The sequence below is a fragment of the Rhincodon typus genome, chromosome 1 (assembly GCF_021869965.1).
Source record: "Rhincodon typus isolate 14 chromosome 1, sRhiTyp1.1, whole genome shotgun sequence".
Classification (NCBI taxonomy): Eukaryota; Metazoa; Chordata; class Chondrichthyes; order Orectolobiformes; family Rhincodontidae; genus Rhincodon; species Rhincodon typus.
The window spans coordinates 109,035,643-109,054,319 of NC_063332.1; the positions used below are offsets into that span (position 1 = coordinate 109,035,643).

The 18,677-nt window shown below is 41.6% G+C and overlaps 1 protein-coding gene across 1 annotated transcript in view; it reads left to right on the forward strand.

Moving 5' to 3' along the window:
• prkg2 (protein kinase cGMP-dependent 2) overlaps window positions 1-18,677 on the forward strand; it is a 97,922-nt gene that overhangs the window by 60,811 nt on the left and 18,434 nt on the right. The window contains exons 12-15 of the mRNA XM_048600559.1: window positions 5,647-5,736; window positions 5,875-6,016; window positions 10,986-11,149; window positions 18,338-18,460. Coding sequence (XP_048456516.1) covers window positions 5,647-5,736; window positions 5,875-6,016; window positions 10,986-11,149; window positions 18,338-18,460 — 519 coding nt within the window. The remainder of the gene's footprint in view (window positions 1-5,646; window positions 5,737-5,874; window positions 6,017-10,985; window positions 11,150-18,337; window positions 18,461-18,677) is intronic.

Consider the following 18,677-nt stretch of genomic DNA (forward strand, 5'->3'; position numbering starts at 1 on the left):
CTTGTCATGTTTGTCAACAGACCTCTGTCGAGTCAAGGGGCAACAGTGTTTGTTCAGGATGACCAGGACAGTACATGAGGGCTCCCTTAGGGCAGTCAGTGTCAGGATCTGTCCCATATAAAGGGTGAGAAACTGAATGACACACCATCTGTCCTAACACTTCCTGCCTTATTGTGGGCTTTTTCCTCTTAACTGAGAGAGAAGCAGATACTACAAGAGATGAAAGTGGCTGGCACATCTATTACTATAGGTGCAGATGGGTAAATGTCTCAAACAAGTGAGTACGCCGTGCAGATAGTATGCAATGTTAGTATGTCAGGGGCCATGGTGGATCACAAAGAATGAGGGAAGATGTTATCGGCTTTAGAGTTGTACAGCATGGTCCATACTGGGAGGTGGATGCAGTAGCAGAGACAGAGTAAGTGCGGGATATCAGAAAAAAAGATGGTGGGACCTAAGGTGGTGGAGTGGAGCAGGTCATTGACTTTCTTCCTACAATACTATATATTCCTCCAAATGCCAAACACTGCTTAGACCTAGGTGGCAACCTGGGACCAGGCTGTGGTGGTCCTGAGGAAGAGAAAGTCCCAACCTGTCCAGCAGTACCTCCAGCACTCTGCTTGCGAAGCATCGATTTCCCCACCTGCCATGTTTGAGGCAACTGGCAGAAACCATGCAGGGTTGCTCCCGTTTGACTGTGTTTGTCCGAATGTTTAAATATGGTGCAGGCGCAAGGAATGCTGGTGAATTCAGGGATATCCGACAGATTGTTTTGAGAGTGACATGTGGTATGATGATGGATGCCATAAGGTGCCTGGTTAATGAAGTGTGTCTGGTAAGATACAGTGAGGAAACTTGTTAGGCCTCAAGGCAGAAATCTCTCTACAGATCTTGCGCAACTTGGACTTAAACCGAATAAAATTCAGCTCAGTGACTTTGTGGTCAGAACAGAAAGATCAGGTCTGCCTTCCTTTAGCAGCTGAAGAAGGTGAGCTCAACATAAAATTAAATATGGAGCATGATCTGGAAGGTCAAGACTTTTCCTTTATGGAATGAAAATGAAGTGACAATTGTCAAAAGTATGAAGTTGATTTGTTAATATTAATCACTAGAGTAAGATCTGAAATTTAATGCCAATTGAAGATAAATTATACACATTTACCTTTCAGAAATTAACATAATAAATAACTTGAGTTCTTTTTTCTAATATAATGGGGGATTTTGTGTAATCCAGAATGGCATCAAAAGCAGAAGTTTAATCCCCATACGAGTTGAGATAGTTTCTGGGGTCTCCCTCCTCACTCTGGCTCACAGTGGTATCGTGGTATAAGCCTTGATCTTCTAACCATGGGAAATGAGTGTAAAATGTGATGAGAGGGAATGAGAATGGGGTAGGGGAGGGGAGCTGGAGTTTACTATTATTCAGTGTTTTATCCAGTGGTCAGTGAAAAATATTACAAACTCCAACCGGTGAGAGGAGATGAGCACTGCTGCACTTCTGCAACTAAAAGAGCAAGAAAAAGTAATGTTAAACGGGACAGCTACACTCCAAAGATTGAATGCAAAGTTTGTAAGAAAGGTCTGTGTGAGCTGCTGGAACCCCTGGTCTGGGGATTGGATGGTGGATAGGAAGAGAGGTAGTTACACTCCTTCTAGCAAGGTCAAAACAGGATTTCCATTGTGGCTGCTGTAAACTGGCAAGTCAAAGATAATGAGACAACACAGTGTGGAACTGGATGAATACAGCAGGCCAAGCAGCATCAGAGGAGCAGGATAGCTGACGTTTCGGGTCTGGACCCTTCTTTTTTAGTTCTCTCTGGTACTGTCGCCAGTGTCTTTCAAACTAAAGCATCCAAAGATCAAGTTTTCGACTGAATTTGCAACCTGAGGGGATGTAGTGGGGTCCCATAGCATTTCCATAATGATTAGCATTAGACACTGCATTCGATTTTCCACCTTGCTCCACTGTACCAGAGGAAAATGCAGCCCCCAAAAAAAGGTCGCTTAAGCCAGAGATTTACTGACTAGTAGCTACAATACTCTATCAATGCACCAGCGACAATTACCAGCTCCTTTGAATATTGAGGACGTAAACAGCACTGTGGCATTTTGAGTACCAATGTGCAGTATTAAGGAGGACAGAGATTAATCATGTTGAGTTGCCTGAGTCCGTTAATTGCCCTATGAAAGGGATGGCAGTCAGTCTGCATGTACTGAGCTTCTTGCAGAAAAAAAACTGAAAGTAGATCCAGTAATGGTTTTTGAGTGGCTATTCTTATTATTGCGTCCTCTTTGTGTCATGTCTAGGAAAGCTTCAAATGGAGACAATTACAAGAAAAATGTGATTTTGCCTTAAATGAAGTATCTAAACTGTTTAAAAAACATTGTGAATACTCACTGGAATGCAAGAGGGGAGGCGATGGCCTAGTGGTGTTATCAATAGACTGTTAATCCAGAGACCCAGATAATGTCCTGGGGGCCCGGGTTTGAATCCCTCCACGGCGGATGGTGGAATTTGAATTCAATAAATATCTGGAAGATATTCTATAAGAATCTAATAATGACCATGAATCCATTGTCGATTGTTGGGAAAAACCCATCTGGTTCACTAATGTCCTTTAGGGAAGGAAGCTGCCATCCTTACCTGGTCTGACCTCCATGTGACTCCAGACCCACAGTAATGTGGATGACTCTGAACTGCCCTCTGGGCTATTAGGGATGGGCAATAAATGGGCCAGTGACGCTCTCATCCCGTAAATGAATTTTTAAAAATTGAATATGGAATGCATAAATGAATCAATCCAGAGAGATAGTGACAAATTAGAATGTAGCAATCAAATTGATTATGAATGCAATGAATTTCATAACCTTGAATGCTATCTTTACAATGCTTATTCTTTAAGGATTTTTTTTCCTATAATGTTATCTTTTAGTTAATAAGTGTACTTCTGTGGAATACATAGAGGACACTCTAGATTTGTGTACTGCATATACATTTTCAAAACAGCCAACATCTAGTTCTTTGCATAAGGAAATATCACCAATGTTCTAGTTATTGCTCCTCATTTGTGTTTATGCATATGCAAGCCTCATACCTCCAGTACAATAGATATTAGATAAAGGAAGGTGGTAAATTATGCTAATGTAATTGAACTAGAAATCTAGGTGCAGAGGCTAATGCTTTGGACGTATGGGTTTGAATCCCATATAGTGACATGTAAAATCCATTCATAAAGCTGGAATTAAACGTTCTCCTAAAAATCAAGGTGACACCATAATTTTTGCGATTTGTCATAAAAGATCATTAGTTTCACTACACCCTTTCATGGAAAGTAGTCTCCTGTCCCTTCCGTACCTGGTTTGGTCTCCATTTCTTTTTCTTTATTCAGTCATGGGATGAGGGTGTCACTGGCTAGGCAGCATTTAATGCCCATCCCTAATTTCCCAGAGGGCAGTTAAGAGTCAACCACATTGCTGTGGGTCTGGAGTCACATGTAAGCCAGACCAGGTAAGGATGGCAGTTTCCTTCCCTAAAGGACATTAGTGAACTAGATGGGGTTTTTCCTGACAATCAGCAATGGACTCATGGTCATCATCAGATTCTTGATTCCAGAATATTATTATATTCAAATTCCACCATCTGCTGTGGCAGGATTCGAACCTCGGTCCCCAGAGCATTATCTGGGTTTCTAGATTAACAGTCCAGAAATAATACCACTAGGCTGTCGCCTCCCAACTCCAGATCCACACTACTGACCTAGCTATTCAGCTCTATCAAATTGAAATTAAGCCTCAGAAAAGAAATGGGAACAGCCACCATTGACCCATGGACTAGAAATGACAATGGCAATTAGTGTAGTCATAATTATGAAATAATACCTTACAGACACCACCATCTGTTCCACCAACAGGATGGGCCTACCAGAGACAGTGGCACAGTGGTATACAGTCAGGCAGCAGTTGCCCTGAGATTCTTCAGCATTGGCTAGGATCACATGATGTTTCATGGACAGAAAGCATAGCCCAGTTTCTGAACTTAACAAGAATGGCTATTTATTCCAAATCAATAGATTCCAACTGCAAATAAACAATTATGAACCTTTCAAATATAAATCTGCTAGGTAAAACTCTGGTCAACTCATAAAGTTCTGCTTTATACACACATGCAAGCAAACACATAAAAACACATGGGTGTTGTGGACGGAGGGAATGACTGGGAAAGTAGTTCAGTTGTCTTCATCCACAGGGTTTGGAGAATGATCATTTTGCTGATCAGAATGCTGTTTCTCGATCCTTCTTCTCCAAATGAGAGACCCAGATAAGAGAGAGAGAAGAAACAATCTAACCACCCCTCCTCGACATTCAACGACATTACCATCACTGAATCCCCTATTATCAATATCTTAGGGGTTACCATTGGCCTAGCCATGTAAGTGCAATGGTTACAAGAGCAGGCCAGAGGCTAGGAATACTGCAACTTGTAACTAACCTCCTGACTCCTCAAGACCTGTCTCTGTCCACAAAGCATAAGTCAGGTGTGTGATAGAATACTCCACGCTTGCCTGGATGAGTCCAGCTCCAAAAAAAACTCAATTTGACACCATCTAGATCAAGCAGCCCGCTTAATTGGCCCCACATCCACAAACATCCACTCCCTCCAATATCAATGCTCAGTAGCAGCAGTGAGTACACCATCTAGAAGAAATTCACCAGAGCATTCTTTATAGCACCTTCCAAATGCATGATCACTTCCATTATGAAGGACCCAGGGAGCAGATACATGGAAATACCAATATTTGCAAGTTCCCCTCCAAGCCATTCACCATCCTGACTTGTAAATATACCGTCATTCCTTCACGGTCACTCAGTCAAAGTCCTGGAATTCCCTCCCTAACAGCATTATGGGTCAACTGACAGCACTTAGACTGCAGTGGTTAAGAAGGCAGCTCGAGGGAGCCCAAGGATGGGCAATAAATACTGGCCGAACCAGTAATGTCCTAATCCCATGAATGAATAAAATATATCTCAGATGCTAATCTAGCAATTTCATTTTTGATTCATTCATGGGATGATGGTGGCTCTGGCTAGGCCAGCATTTATCACTCATCCCTAGTTGCCCAGAGGACAGTTAAGCATCAACCACATCGCAACATTGCAATATGGTGCAACTGTTTCCAATTAACTTTGGTAACTTCGCCAATTTCAGATGTACAAACCCTAGTGCACCCTAAAGCTTCTTTTCCTCCCCACAGGGACTTTAAAACTTATTCCTCTGCTCACCTCCTCTGCTCACCTTTCAGCCCTCGCTAAGGTCACCAATCCTTCCCTTTCAATGTTGTCTCCTTGCCTGGTTTGAGTCTGAATCTGAGTCCTGAAGGTTTTAGTCTTAGGACTGCTTGGAGTCCTGGCAGCACCTATGACTGAGCTTGGTGCTGCTGGTGAGGCAGATTGGCTGGCAGCTTCAGAAGGTGGGTATTCCTCCCACTGTGAAATCCCAGCACATCATGGCTGTTGGCAGGTTCCTTCTGAATTCTGTCTACTCACCACCCTTGTCCAGCAAACACCATCCCCAACCTTGTAAACCTTTATTAAGAATTTAAGTGAGCTTTGTCAAGTCATATGATTTCTCCTTTTTTGATGTTGTAGACTATTTCGCAGTTTTAAAGACAACAAGTATGTTTACATGCTGTTGGAAGCTTGTCTTGGAGGAGAGATTTGGAGCATCCTTAGAGATAGGTGAGCTGACCTAATATCTGTGCAAAGACATTTTACTCATCTTTCTGACACAAGCTTTGTTAAATTTTTATAGTAAATGTCTATCTTATCCGAAAAGTTTGACTGACAATGTGCCTCAGTGTATTCCTTTTGCCACAGAGGTTGCTTTGATGAGTTCACGGCAAAATTTTGTACTTCTTGTGTGACTGAAGCATTTGATTACCTGCATCATATTGGAGTCATCTACAGGGATCTGAAGCCAGAGAATCTGATGCTAGATAGTGAAGGATACATAAAGCTGGTAAATATCAAATATTATATTAATTCTTAAGAATTAAATGCACTTGCACATATTAGTTTCATGGCACTAGACTAGAAACCTGGAGCTGATGAGTTTTAATACCTCCATTCCATCTTGTGAAATTTAATCCAATAAATTTTGTCATTTGTGGGAAAGATGCTCATTCATCTGCTGAATTGTTTAATATAAAATTATTTAATTAAGTAATCCTGATCTTGAAAAACAAATATTAAAGAAAAGTTTCCTTCAGTCTCTCAGGCATGTTTCAATGCAGCGTTGCAACATAGAGTCAGGTTCAACACAATCATTCTTGTTGGTTAACATGATGCTATTTTATATCAAGCCCCAGCTTCAATGGTCTTTCTTAACAATTCTGCCCTATGTCTAGATTTTGTTAGATCAATGGTACACCGTAACAACAAAATGAATGGTTCTGCACATTTTTATATTCTTGTAAGGTTTGGTACTGTCTGTTTTCTGCTAAGTCCTGGTTAGTTTAGGATTTAACTTGTGGCCTTGGATTTGCTACTGAAGCTGAAGGTTTTCATGCTGTCATAGAGTCATAGTGTCATATAGCATGGAAACAGACCCTTCAGCCCAACTCATCCATGCTGACCAAGTTTTCCAAACTAAACTATTTGCCTCCATTTGGCTCATATCCCTCGCTAATGTCACAACAGTTTATTATTCATGATAGCCAGGGGCACAGTAAAGGGAGGGAAAAGACTTCTGGTTTAAAGTGCATTCATTTCAATGCATGAGGCCTGACTGGTAAGGCAGATAAGCTCAGAGCATGGATTGGCTCTGGAGACTGGGATGTTATAGCTATAACAGAAACATGGCTGAGAGAAAGGCAGGACTGGCAGCTCAATGTTCCAGGATACAGAGACTACAGGCGTGACAGAAATACAAGTAAGCAAGGAGGGGGAGTTGCCCTTTTGATAAGGGGGGACATAACAACAGTGCTTAGAGAGGATATTCTTAAGGGGTCATCAAATGAGGCCATATGGTTAGTATTTAGAAACAAAAAGGGGATGGTCACTCTGATGCGATTGTATTATAGACCCCCAAATAGCCAGCGGGTACTAGATGAGCAAATGTGTGGAGAGATTGCAGATACCTGTAGGAATAATAGAGTAGTATTGGTTGGAGATTTTAATTTCCCTGTATTGACTGGGCCACCCAGAGTGTAAAAGGCCTGGACGGGGTAGAATTTGTCAAATGTATCCAAAAAGTTTCCGAAATCAATATGTAGAGGGCCCTATTCGGGAGAGTGCAACACTGGACCTCCTCTTAGGAAACGAGGTCGGGCAAGTGACTGAAGTGGCAGTCAGGGAGCACTTTGTGTCCAGTAATCATAACTCTCTTAGTTTTAACACAGTTATGGAAAAAGATAGGACAGGTCCACAGGTTGAGGTACTAAACTGGAGAAGGGCCAATTTTGGGCCCATTAGGCAGGATCTGGCATCAGTCGATTGGGTGAGTCTGTTTGAAGGAAATGGAATGACTGGCAAATGGGAGGCTTTTAAAAGTGTGTTATCAAAAGTCCAGGGACAGGATGTCGCTGTTAGGGTGAAGGGAAAACCTGGCAGGTTTAGGGATCCCTGGCCGACAAGAGATATTGAGGCTCTGGTCAGGAAAACGGTATACATTGGGTTTAAGCTATCGGGCTCAAATGAATCCCTAGATGACTATAAAAAGTGTAGGAGCACACTCGAGGGAAATCAGAAGAGCAAAAAGAGGGTATGAGTTGGATCTGGCAGATAAGGTTAAAGATAATCCCAAGAGGTTCTATAGCAATATTAAAAGTAAAAAAGGGCTAGGGAGAGAATTGGTCCCCTTAAAGATCAGTATGGCCATCTATGTGTGGAACCATAGGAGATGGGGGAGATTTTTACTGAATATTTCTCCTTAGTGTTTACTGAGGAGAGAATCATGGATGCTAAGGAAATAAGAGAAACAGGTGGGGATGTTTTGAACAACATACACATTATCAGAAAGGAGGTGTTTGCAGCCTTAAATCACATTAAGGCGGATAAATCCCCTGATCAAGTCCATCCTCAGACATTGTGGGAGGCTAGGGAAGAAATTACAGAAGCCCTTGCAGAGGTTTTTACTTCATCTTTAGCCACGGGTGAAGTTCCAGAAGACTGGGAGGTGGCTATGGTTTAAGAAAGGTAGCAAAGACAAGCCAGGGAACTACAGGCCAGTGTTATTGGAGGCAACTTATTGGAGAGGATACTGAGCGACAGGATCAGCCAACATTTGGATAGTCAAGGTCTGATTAGGGATGGTCAGCACAGATTTGTGCATGGTAAGTCATGTCTGACAAATATTTTAGAGTTTTTTGAAGAGGTAAACAAGAGGATAAAGAAGGGTAAGACAGTGGATGTTGTCTGTATGGACTTTAATAAGGCTTTTGACAAGGCTCCACACAGCAGGCCAGTCATGAAAGTTAGGTTGCATGGGATCCAGGGAGGGCTAGTTAATTGGATTCAAAATTGGCTCAAAGGTAGGAAGCAGAGGGTGATGGTTGACGGTTGTTTCTTGGACTAAAGATCTGTGACTGGTGGTGTGCCACAGGGTTGGTGTTGGGACCTTTGTTATTTGTTATTTACATAAATGACCTAGATGTGAATGACAAGGCATGATTTATAAGTTTGCGGATGACACAAAATTAGGAGGTATCGTTGATAGCGAAGAAGGTTATCAAAAATTACAGAGGGGTCTTGATCAGATGCAGAAGTGGACTGAGGATTGGCAACTGCAATTCAATACAGCTAAGTGTGTGGTGTTGCACTTTGGAAAGTCAAACCAAGGTAGGACTTATACAGTAAATGGTAAGGCCCTGAGGAGTGTTGTAGAGCAGAGAGACGTAGGAGTACAAGTACATGGTTCATTGAAAGCAACATGACAGGTGGACACTGTGGTGAAGAAGGCATTTAGCATGCTAGCCTTCTTCGGTCAAGGTTTTGAGTATAGGAGTTGGGACGTTTTGTTACAATTGTATAAATCATTGGTGAGGCCGCACTTGGAATATTGTGTACAGTTTTGGTCACCCTGTTATAGGAAAGGCATGGTTAAACTGGAAAGTGTGCAAAGAAGATTCACGAGGATGTTGCCAGGGCTAGTAGGCCTAAGTTATAGGGAGAGGTTGGCCAGGATAGGACTTTATTCTTTGGAACGTAGGAGATAGAGGTATAACCTTACTGAGGTGTATAAAATCATGAGGGGCATAGACAGGATGAATCCATAAAGTATTTTTCCCAGGGATGGGGAATTGAAAACTGGAGGGCGTAGGTTTCAGGTGAGAGGATAGATTTAAGAAGGACCTGAGGGGCAACTTCTTTACACAGAGAGTAGTGCATGTATGGAATAGGCTGCCGGAGAAAGTGGTTGAGGCAGGTACAATAGCAACATTTAAAAAACATTTGGATAGGTACATGAACGGGAAAGGTTTAGAGGGATATGAACCCAATGTGGGCAATTGGAACTCTATGATTCTGATATGTATTTAGATATTTTTAAGTGTGCTTTATTCCATTATTATTATTACACTGCAATATTAGTAAGGATTGGCAAATACAATTCAATACAGATAAGTGTGTGGTGTTGCACTTTGGAAAGGCAAACCAAGTTTGGACTTTCACAGTAAATGGTAAGGTCCTGAGGAGTGTTGTGGAACAGAGGGGCCTGGGAGTACAAGTATAGAGTTCATTGAAAACAGCGTCACAGGTGGACAAGGTGGTGAGGAAGGCATTTAGCATTCTGGCCTTCATCGATCGACACACCAGTATAGGAGCTGGGACGTTATGTTACAGTTATATAAGTCATTGCTGAGGCCACATTTGGGAGTATTGTGTACAGTTTTGGTCACCCTGTTATAGGAAAGGCATGGTTAAACTGGAAAGTGTGCAAAGAAGATTCACGAGGATGTTGCCAGGGCTAGTAGGCCTGAGTTATAGGGAGAGATTGGCCAGGAGAGGACTTTATTCTTTGGAATGTTGGAGATAGAGGGGTGACCTTACTGAGGTGTATAAAATCATGAGGGGCATAGATAGGATGAATGCTTATAATTTTTTTCCAAGGGATGAGGGATTGAAAACTAGAGGGCGTAGGTTTAAGATGAGAGGGGTTAGATTTAAGAAGGACCTGAGGGGCAACTTCTTCATGCAGACAGTGGTGTGTATATGGAATGGGCTGCCAGAGAAAGTGGCTGAGGCAGGTACAATAGCAACATTTAATAAACATTTGGATAGGTACGCGGATGAGAAGGGTTTAGAGGGATAGAGGGATAGAGGGATATGGACCAAATGTGGGCAATTGGAGCTAGCTGAGTGGGTACCATGGTCAGCATGGACCACTTTGGGCCAAAGGGCCTGTTTCCATGCTGTATTACTCTATGACTCTATGATTCTGATATGCATTTAGATATTTTTAAGTGTGCTTTGTTCCATTATTATTATTACACTGCAATATTAGAAAGCCAATGGCATTTGAAGCAGCAGGGCCACATACTCCCTATGTGTATCCCTATCAAGGACAATGTAGCCTCAGACCAGTGATGGCACACCCAGTAGGACCTGGTATGCCAGCCTCTCAAAGAAAGTCCTCATGAGCAACTTCTGAGGTTCAGGATAGGGTTCTAATTTGGATCTCCCAAGAACAGACAATTTAAGAAGTACCTACAATTTCCTTTAAGGAGCGAACAAGGTAAGTTAGAATTCTTGGCCTGCCTGTCCACCATAGGGGAAATGCCAAATGCTCCTTAGTGGTGTAGGCACTTAGTTTTGCCATCCAGAATAACTAACCTTCTTTCCACCATTCCCTATTACTGGAAAGTCAAATTAATGTTTGAGGTTCTGGTCCATGAGGATCACAGATCAGAATCTTTTCATCACTAGCACAACTTTAGAATGCGAAGTGTGGATAAATGGAAGATTAAATTTTACTGGTCCTCTGTTTTCAGGTTGACTTTGGATTTGCTAAGAAAATTGGCAAAGGTCAGAAAACATGGACATTTTGTGGCACTCCTGAATATGTAGCACCCGAGATCATCTTGAACAAGGGCCACGATTTTGCTGTAGACTTCTGGTCACTAGGAATTCTAGTTTTTGAGCTTCTTAATGGAAGGTAAACAGCCCGTTTATGTAATTGACTCTGTCTGTAAATGCAGCATGATGATAAATAAAAACTAAAAAGTTAAATCTTATCAAACTATTGGGTTTATGTTGAGTTAACTGATCTCAGCCAACGTAGCAATCGGATGGTATAATTGATTATTATATCTACTGGTCAGTGAGAGTCAAAATGATTTAAATACAGATTAGATTTGTTTTAGAAGTAACATTTTGCAATTTGGCATACGAGTAATTTGAGATACGGCATGTGGTAATTGTAACTGGCTTTGAAGGTTTAAGATTGCCTTGGCACCTACAGTTCTCAAAGCTCTCCAGCTCTGGGGTTTTTCTTAGTTATTGAAAAGCCTGTTGTACATAATTTGATATCAATTATTTGCAATGATTACAATGGTCAAATGTTGAGCTACCATTGTATTATGCGATTATGGGTTGGTTAGCTGGACAGCTGGTTTGCGATGCAGAATGATGCCAACAGTGTGGGCTCAATTCCTGCATGGGCTGAGGTTACCTTGAGGTCATCCTTTCTCAAACTTGCCCCTTGCCTGAAGCTTGGTGATCTTCAGGTTAAATGTGTCCCAGTTGTCTATCACTCATGAGAGAGCAACCTATGAGACTAAGGTGATTTTACCTTTATGTGACTACCAAGATATTAAAAGGCGAAGAGTGTGAGATCTTGGTCTTTTTGTATCACCAATTCTTTGCTCTTTGGTTTATGACTTCTATCCCAATGACCTAGACCATAAGACAGAAGACTTAGAGGGACGCTTTTCAGCACATCAGGTCCGCTGTCATTTAATGACATCACAGCTGATGTGATAATGTTTAATTGCTGCTTTGTCTCTTGTTGGTTAAAAAGATTACCTTAGCCTTGAACATAATTTAACAACCCAGCTTCTAAAGGCCTCTAAGGTAAAAGATTCCATAGACTGGCTACTCTCGACAAAAGAAATTCCTCCTCATCTCTGTCTTAAATGGGCAACCTGTTATTCTGAGATTATGTCTTCTGATCCTTGACTGTTCCACAAAGGGAAACTACCTTTCCGCATCTCCCTATCAAGTCTGCTAAGAATCTTGTATCTTTCAATAAAGTTGCCTCTCATAAGGATCCATGTTGTTGGACTTAGTATACCAGTGTAGAGAAAAGATTGGGCAACTAATAGAAGGCAGGGGCTTGTAATAAGTGGATATTTTTAGGATGGCAACCTGTAACTAGTGAAGTGCTGGGATCACCAAATGTATCTTCCCTGGACTGCCTTCAGTGCCAATATATCTTTCCAGAGGGCATTGTCTCATAATAAATGGGTGCCAATTTAAAACTGAGATGAAAAGGAATTTCTTTGTGAATCTTTGGATCTCCTTACCACAGAGAACTGTGGGAGTAGAGTTCTTGTGTATATTTAAGGCTGAGGTAGATAGATTATTGATCAGGAGGGGAATCAAGGGTTACAAGGAAAGGGCAGGAAAGAGGACATGAAGGATACGGATCACCCACTATCCTATTGAATGGTAGAGCAAGCTTAAGGGAATGAATGGCCTACTATTGTTCCTGTTTCTTATGACCTTATGGTCCTTTAGACAAGGGCACCAAAACTGTTCACTGTATTCCAGGTGTGGTCTAACTTGTGCCTTGTATACTTTTATCAAGACCTCCCTATTTCTATTCTCTTTTCCATTTGAAATCAAGACCAACATTCCATTTGCCTTCCCTAATATCTGCCGCATTTGAACTGCTTACCTGCTAAGGTAGCTTTGTGATTTATGTTCAAGGACTCCCAAATCCCTCTATTCTGTAGCTTTCTGCAGACTTTCGTCAGATAAGTAATATTCAACTCCTCTATTCTTCCAGCCAAAGTGCATAACCTCACATTTTCCCACATTATTTTCCATCAATGAAGTTTTGCTCTCTCTCTTAACCTTTCCATATGCCTCTGCATTCTGTTTATGTCATCCTCACCACTTTCCCTCCCACTTACTTTTGTGGCATCTGCAGACTTGGCTGTAGTACGTTCACTTCCTCATCCAAGCCATTAATATAATACAAATAATGTGGCCCCAGTACTGACCCTGTGCGTCTCCACCAGTTATAGGTTGCCATCCTGAAACTACAACGCCCCTGCACTTATCCCAATTCTCTGTCTTCTATTAATTAGCTAATCACCTATCCAAGCTAATATACCACCTCCAATGCTGGAGGTTCTTTCTTAAGTGGCGTAATGTGTGATACCTTATTGAATGATATCTAGAAATCCAAATACATTATAGCCGCTGTGCTCCCTTTAGCTATCATCCTTTCACTCTCCTCAAAAAATTCTAATAAATTTGTAGAGCATGATTTCCCTTTTGTGACGCCATGCTGACACTATTATGTCTTTCTAAATGTTCTGCGACTAGATCTTTTAGAAGAGATTCTAACATTTTCCCAGCAACATGCTGGAAAATTTTTGTATGTAGATTTCAGTTGAGAACTGTAGTGACTGTAATGAGATCAACCAAATGGACATCATAGAATGAGTTCCCTGATTAGGACTGTTAATCTGGTCCAGTCGGGGAGCCCTGGTTGGCAGATATCAACAGCAGTATCAGAGGTTCTGTTCACTATGAGAATTGGTTCTAAGGAGGCTAGATCATTGTCAAGGAATCTTCATGTGTAAATAAAGGGTGACTTGGTAATGGGATACCGGCCTCTGTGGAGTTATTTCAGTGGCAACGAGAGTGGAATTAATGACGTAACTATGCAAAGCCCCACTAGCTGAAGCCCAACTGGACTTCAACAGGTGCTACAATTGGCTTTATTATTGGAAAATGCAGCAAGTGGAGCATATGAGTTACAGGCTATTCCGATGGAAGTAGACACCCTTGCTAGTCTGATTGAGATTGGGAAACACCACTTGAGTAAAGGCAATTGCACAACCTCACTCAGGACATATCCTGAACCAGAGGGACTCTACGTGAACGTGCAGCAAAGCCCCAAAACAAATCCAAACCTCAGCCAAATGGTTAAAATTTTCTTCGGGTTCTGGGCCAGCAAGCCATTGTAGTTGCTGCTGGAATGCGCACTCAAGTCAGCAAGTAAGTCCCACTAGACCTAAATTGAGCAAGAGAACTCATAGGCCGGTATCCAGAAGAGAGAGCACCCTGTAAAATGCTCCTACATCTGATGTGGAACAGTTAAATTGCTTAGCAACATCCAAATCAGAAACAATCAAAATAAACATCTGGTTAAATGATGAGCCAGTTCTAATGGAGTCGATACCAACACAGCCATTATAATGATCGCAGAAGCAGCCTTCAACAAAATTCGCTCTGGATTGCAGCCCTTAAGTTTGTGCCCTTAAGTTTGTGCAGACCTCGGCTAGACTGAGAACCCGTACCAGGGAACCCTTATAGATTAAGGGTACGACTTCGTTTCCAGTCTCTTATGATAAGCACCTGGTTCAGTTACCACTGATGGTAGCAAAAGGCTTGGGCCCAAGCTTGATGGTGTGAAATTGGTTGAGAAAGATTCACCTAGATCCACTCAACATTTTTCAATGAGGAAATGGTTGCCTGAGTGAAGTCCTAAGTAAATAAACAGAATTTTTTCAGGAAGGTTTAGGGACTATCAAAGGAGCCAATGCCACCTTGCATGTTGACCAGGAAACAATTCGATGATTCTGCAAGACCCACCCAGAGCCATTTGCCTTTCGGGCAAAAGTAGAGGCAAAAATCAGAATGCTGGAAAGTGAACGAATCATCAGTTTGCAGAAATGGCAGCACCATTGTACCCACTGTGAAACCCTATGGGTCGGTTCACCTTTGTAGGGATTTTAAACAAAGAGTAAACTGCTTTTCACAGCTGGATAACCCAATCCTTCACATAAAGGATTTATTCACAAAGCTGGCAGGGAGGCTGTCCTTCATGTAGCTGGACATGAGCCATGTGTATTTGCAGTTGCGGTTAGAAGAGGATTCCCAGAAGTATGCTACAATTAATACCCATAAGAGTTTGTACCGATAGACTAGACTGCCATTTTGGGTATCATCAACCTGTGCAATTTGTCAGCAGGTGATTGAGAATGTTTTACAAGGTCTACCCCAGGTCACCATTTATTTAGATGATGTGCTAATAACAGGGAAGACTAATAAGGAGCACTTAGAGAATTTGGACATAGTTTTTCCCAGGCAAGTGCACTCATTAAAATGGGAAAAATATGTGTTCCGGACACCCCAAATGATCTAATTGTGCTACTGAGTCAACAAGACGGGGTCATACCCGTTGGAAGATAGTGATCAAAGTTGCCCCGGATCCCACTTCTGTACCGAAGCTTAGGTCTTTCCTTGGCCTTGTGAATTATTACAGAAAATTCATACATTACGTGGCCTCCATCCTGGCACCTTTGCATCAACCCTTAAAAAAGGGTCAACTTTGGAAATGATCACATAGACAAGCCACAACTTTCAGGGAAGTGAAGAAAAACAGCTATCATTTTCTAAGGTGTTGGCACACTATGGTCCCAAGCATGATCTGGTATTGGCATGCGATGTTTTCCTGTACAGCATTGGGGTAGTATTAGATTGTAGGTGGCCCAATGGAGAGAAACACGCAATACTGTGTGCATCCAGAACTTCGGCTAATGCAGAATGTAAATATGCCCAGATAGAGAAGGAATAGAGAAGGATATTTGGAATCAGGAAGTTTGACCAATACATTTACGCATGTAAATTTGTAATAATAACAGACCACAAACCGCTGCTAGGTTTGAAAGATTATCAGGAACCACCATTGCCAGATTTTCCATATCCACAAAAGCCAACAACTATTTTTGCTGATCCTGGAAAGCCCACTGAGAAAAAACATAAGGACCTGTATTCTCTCTGGGTCAGCAGATAAGCAGATGGCAAACTGTGCCAGCTGCGCTCGGAATACTTGTGACTATCTTGTTGTTGAAGGTTGCAACATGAAAAATTAAGGATTGAAATATAAAAGTTGACACCTGTGGAAATAAATTTTTTTATGTGTAGGAAACTTTCTTTTATTAGTTGCGGCATTGAATACAAGAGCAAAGAGTTATGACAGAGCTTTGTTAACTTTAGTTAGACCACAGCAGGGGTACTGTATGCAGGTCTGGTCGCTACACTGCAGGAAGAATGTGATTGCATTGAGAAGGTGAGGAGGAGATTCACCAGGATGTTACCTGGGCTAGAGTGATTCAGCTATGAAGAGAGACTGGATAGGCTGGGGTTGTTTTCCTGAGACTAGAGAAGGCTGAGGGGTGATCTGAATGAGGTGTACACAATTCTGAGTGGCATAAACAGGAGAGAAAAGGAAAATCTCTTCCTGTTAGTAGAGAGGTCAGTAACAAGGGGGCACAGTTTAAGGTAAGGGAGCAGGAGATTTGGAGAGGATTTTCAGAAAATTTTGTTCACTCAGAGGGTTATGAGTATCTGGAACTCAATGCTTAAAAGGGTGGTAAGAGGCAGAATCCTCAAGATATTTCACAACTACTGTACTTAGATGAACACATGAAACACCATAGTATATAAAGCTATTGACCAAGTGCTGGAAAATGGGATTAGAGAAAATGAATGTTTGACCACCAGCGTGCACTCGATGGAACAAAGGGCTTCTTTTCATGCTGTAAAATTTCTATGACTTTATTTGCAATATGCCAAGTATATGTTACTGCTTGGCCACACAGACCACATCTTGGAGCAGCTTATATGGCATGGTGTCAAATACATTGTTCTAGATATTTATTGGGGTTGGTTATATAGCCAAGAACAGAGTGGGTGGAGTTCTAGACAGGAAACCCAGAACTAAAGGCTTTGTTCAGGCTGTGAAGTCTTAATTCTGCAGCCTGTATTTTTTTTTCGTCCCAACGGGTTCCAGCCCAAAAGTCAGCCTTACTGATAGAGTTACCTTCCAATCTGGTAGGGAGCTCTCTCAAACAAGTAGCAGAAACAAACCTGTCAGATCTATGATCCTGCTGGGATTGTGTGAGGATGCCTGATTCCAAACCCAAGTAGTGTTCTCATTTCCAGGTCACAGTGAGAAGGGATGGAAGACTGTTATCCGATTCAGGGGTCTTTTTGTGGGTTAGGTGCGACAAAACGGAAATTGGACTCTGGAGAAAAACACTCCTGCTCTTTTTGGCCCAGAGGCAGTGCTTTGAAAAACTTACCTTCACCTCAGAGTTGTCTTTAAGCTGCCAGGTTTCCAGATGTCTGACAAACTTAATTTTAGACCCTCTCTGAGTGAGTTATAACACCTCTTTAGACCCTGCAAAGCAGGTTAAATCTGAGGCTGCCAGCTTCGTTAAAATGGCTAAAATGCTAATGTCTCCAGGAAGCACATAAGCTGCCCACCACATCTCCTGCCCAGATGTAAGTGGTTAGAACTGGTTTCCAGAATTTATCTCCAATTTACAACTTTCCCACCACAAACACCAACAACCTGTACCCAGTCCCAGGCATTCACCTTTGTTAAAATTCCTCCCATCATTTCCATTTCACTGGATCTCTGTGGTTACCATATTTATTTGTAGAAATTAATCTTTCACAGTTCAGCAGCTCACGAGCTAGAACCCTGCAAACACAGAGGAGGCGGGTTGGCATGAAGTGTTCATTGGTTGAGGAGACTGGTGGAAGGGTAGGATTGAGGGACTTCTCCCAACTCCACACTTCTCAAACTTAACTACTTAAAAGCATTTTGGCTGTCCCCTGAAAAGTTAACGATGTCACTAAATAACCTGATTCAATTGAATGGTGCATTCACATTATCTCTTTTGGACTAATTTTAATCGAGGTGCCACAACTGATGACCAGACTTTGATTTGCATTTAATGCAACTCTGTTGCACAGAGAATCTTGGATTTTGGCAGTGGGGCCATGTATAGGGGAGGTTGGCACTGGAGATGTGAAATTTGTCATCCAGTATTGATTTTATGCCTAAAGAACAGGCATAACAATAATGAATTTCTCCAGCACTGATCAAAGAACTATATAAAATGTGAGTAGTTCAAAATACCGTCAATACTTAACATTAATATTTTAGAATTATTTTATTGATGATTATATTAGAAATTCTCTGGGCATTGAAAGACAACGAGCAGTTGTAAAAATCTTCAGTTATGTGCATTTGGATTAGAATTCTTGCAGTGCATTGCCTTAACATTAATTACCTTTTACCTTTGTTTAACAGTCCGCCATTTTCTGGCTTCGACCAGATGATGACATACAACTTGATTCTCAAAGGAATAGAAAAACTGGATTTTCCTAAGAAAATAACAAAACGCCCTGAAGAAATGATTCGTAGACTGTGCAAGTGAGAAGTAATTTTTTTTTTAAATTGTGATGTTGTAGCCATGGACCTGGATTTGCTCCAGAATTTGAGGAATTGAATAATTCAGAAAGTACTACTTACCAACTGATTATTCCCATAAATTGTAACATTGGAATAACCGGTCAGCTGTTATTTATTCTCAGTACAAGCCTTTGTAAGAAGGAAATTGGGTGTATAATTGAAAAGCAAAAGCTTGCAG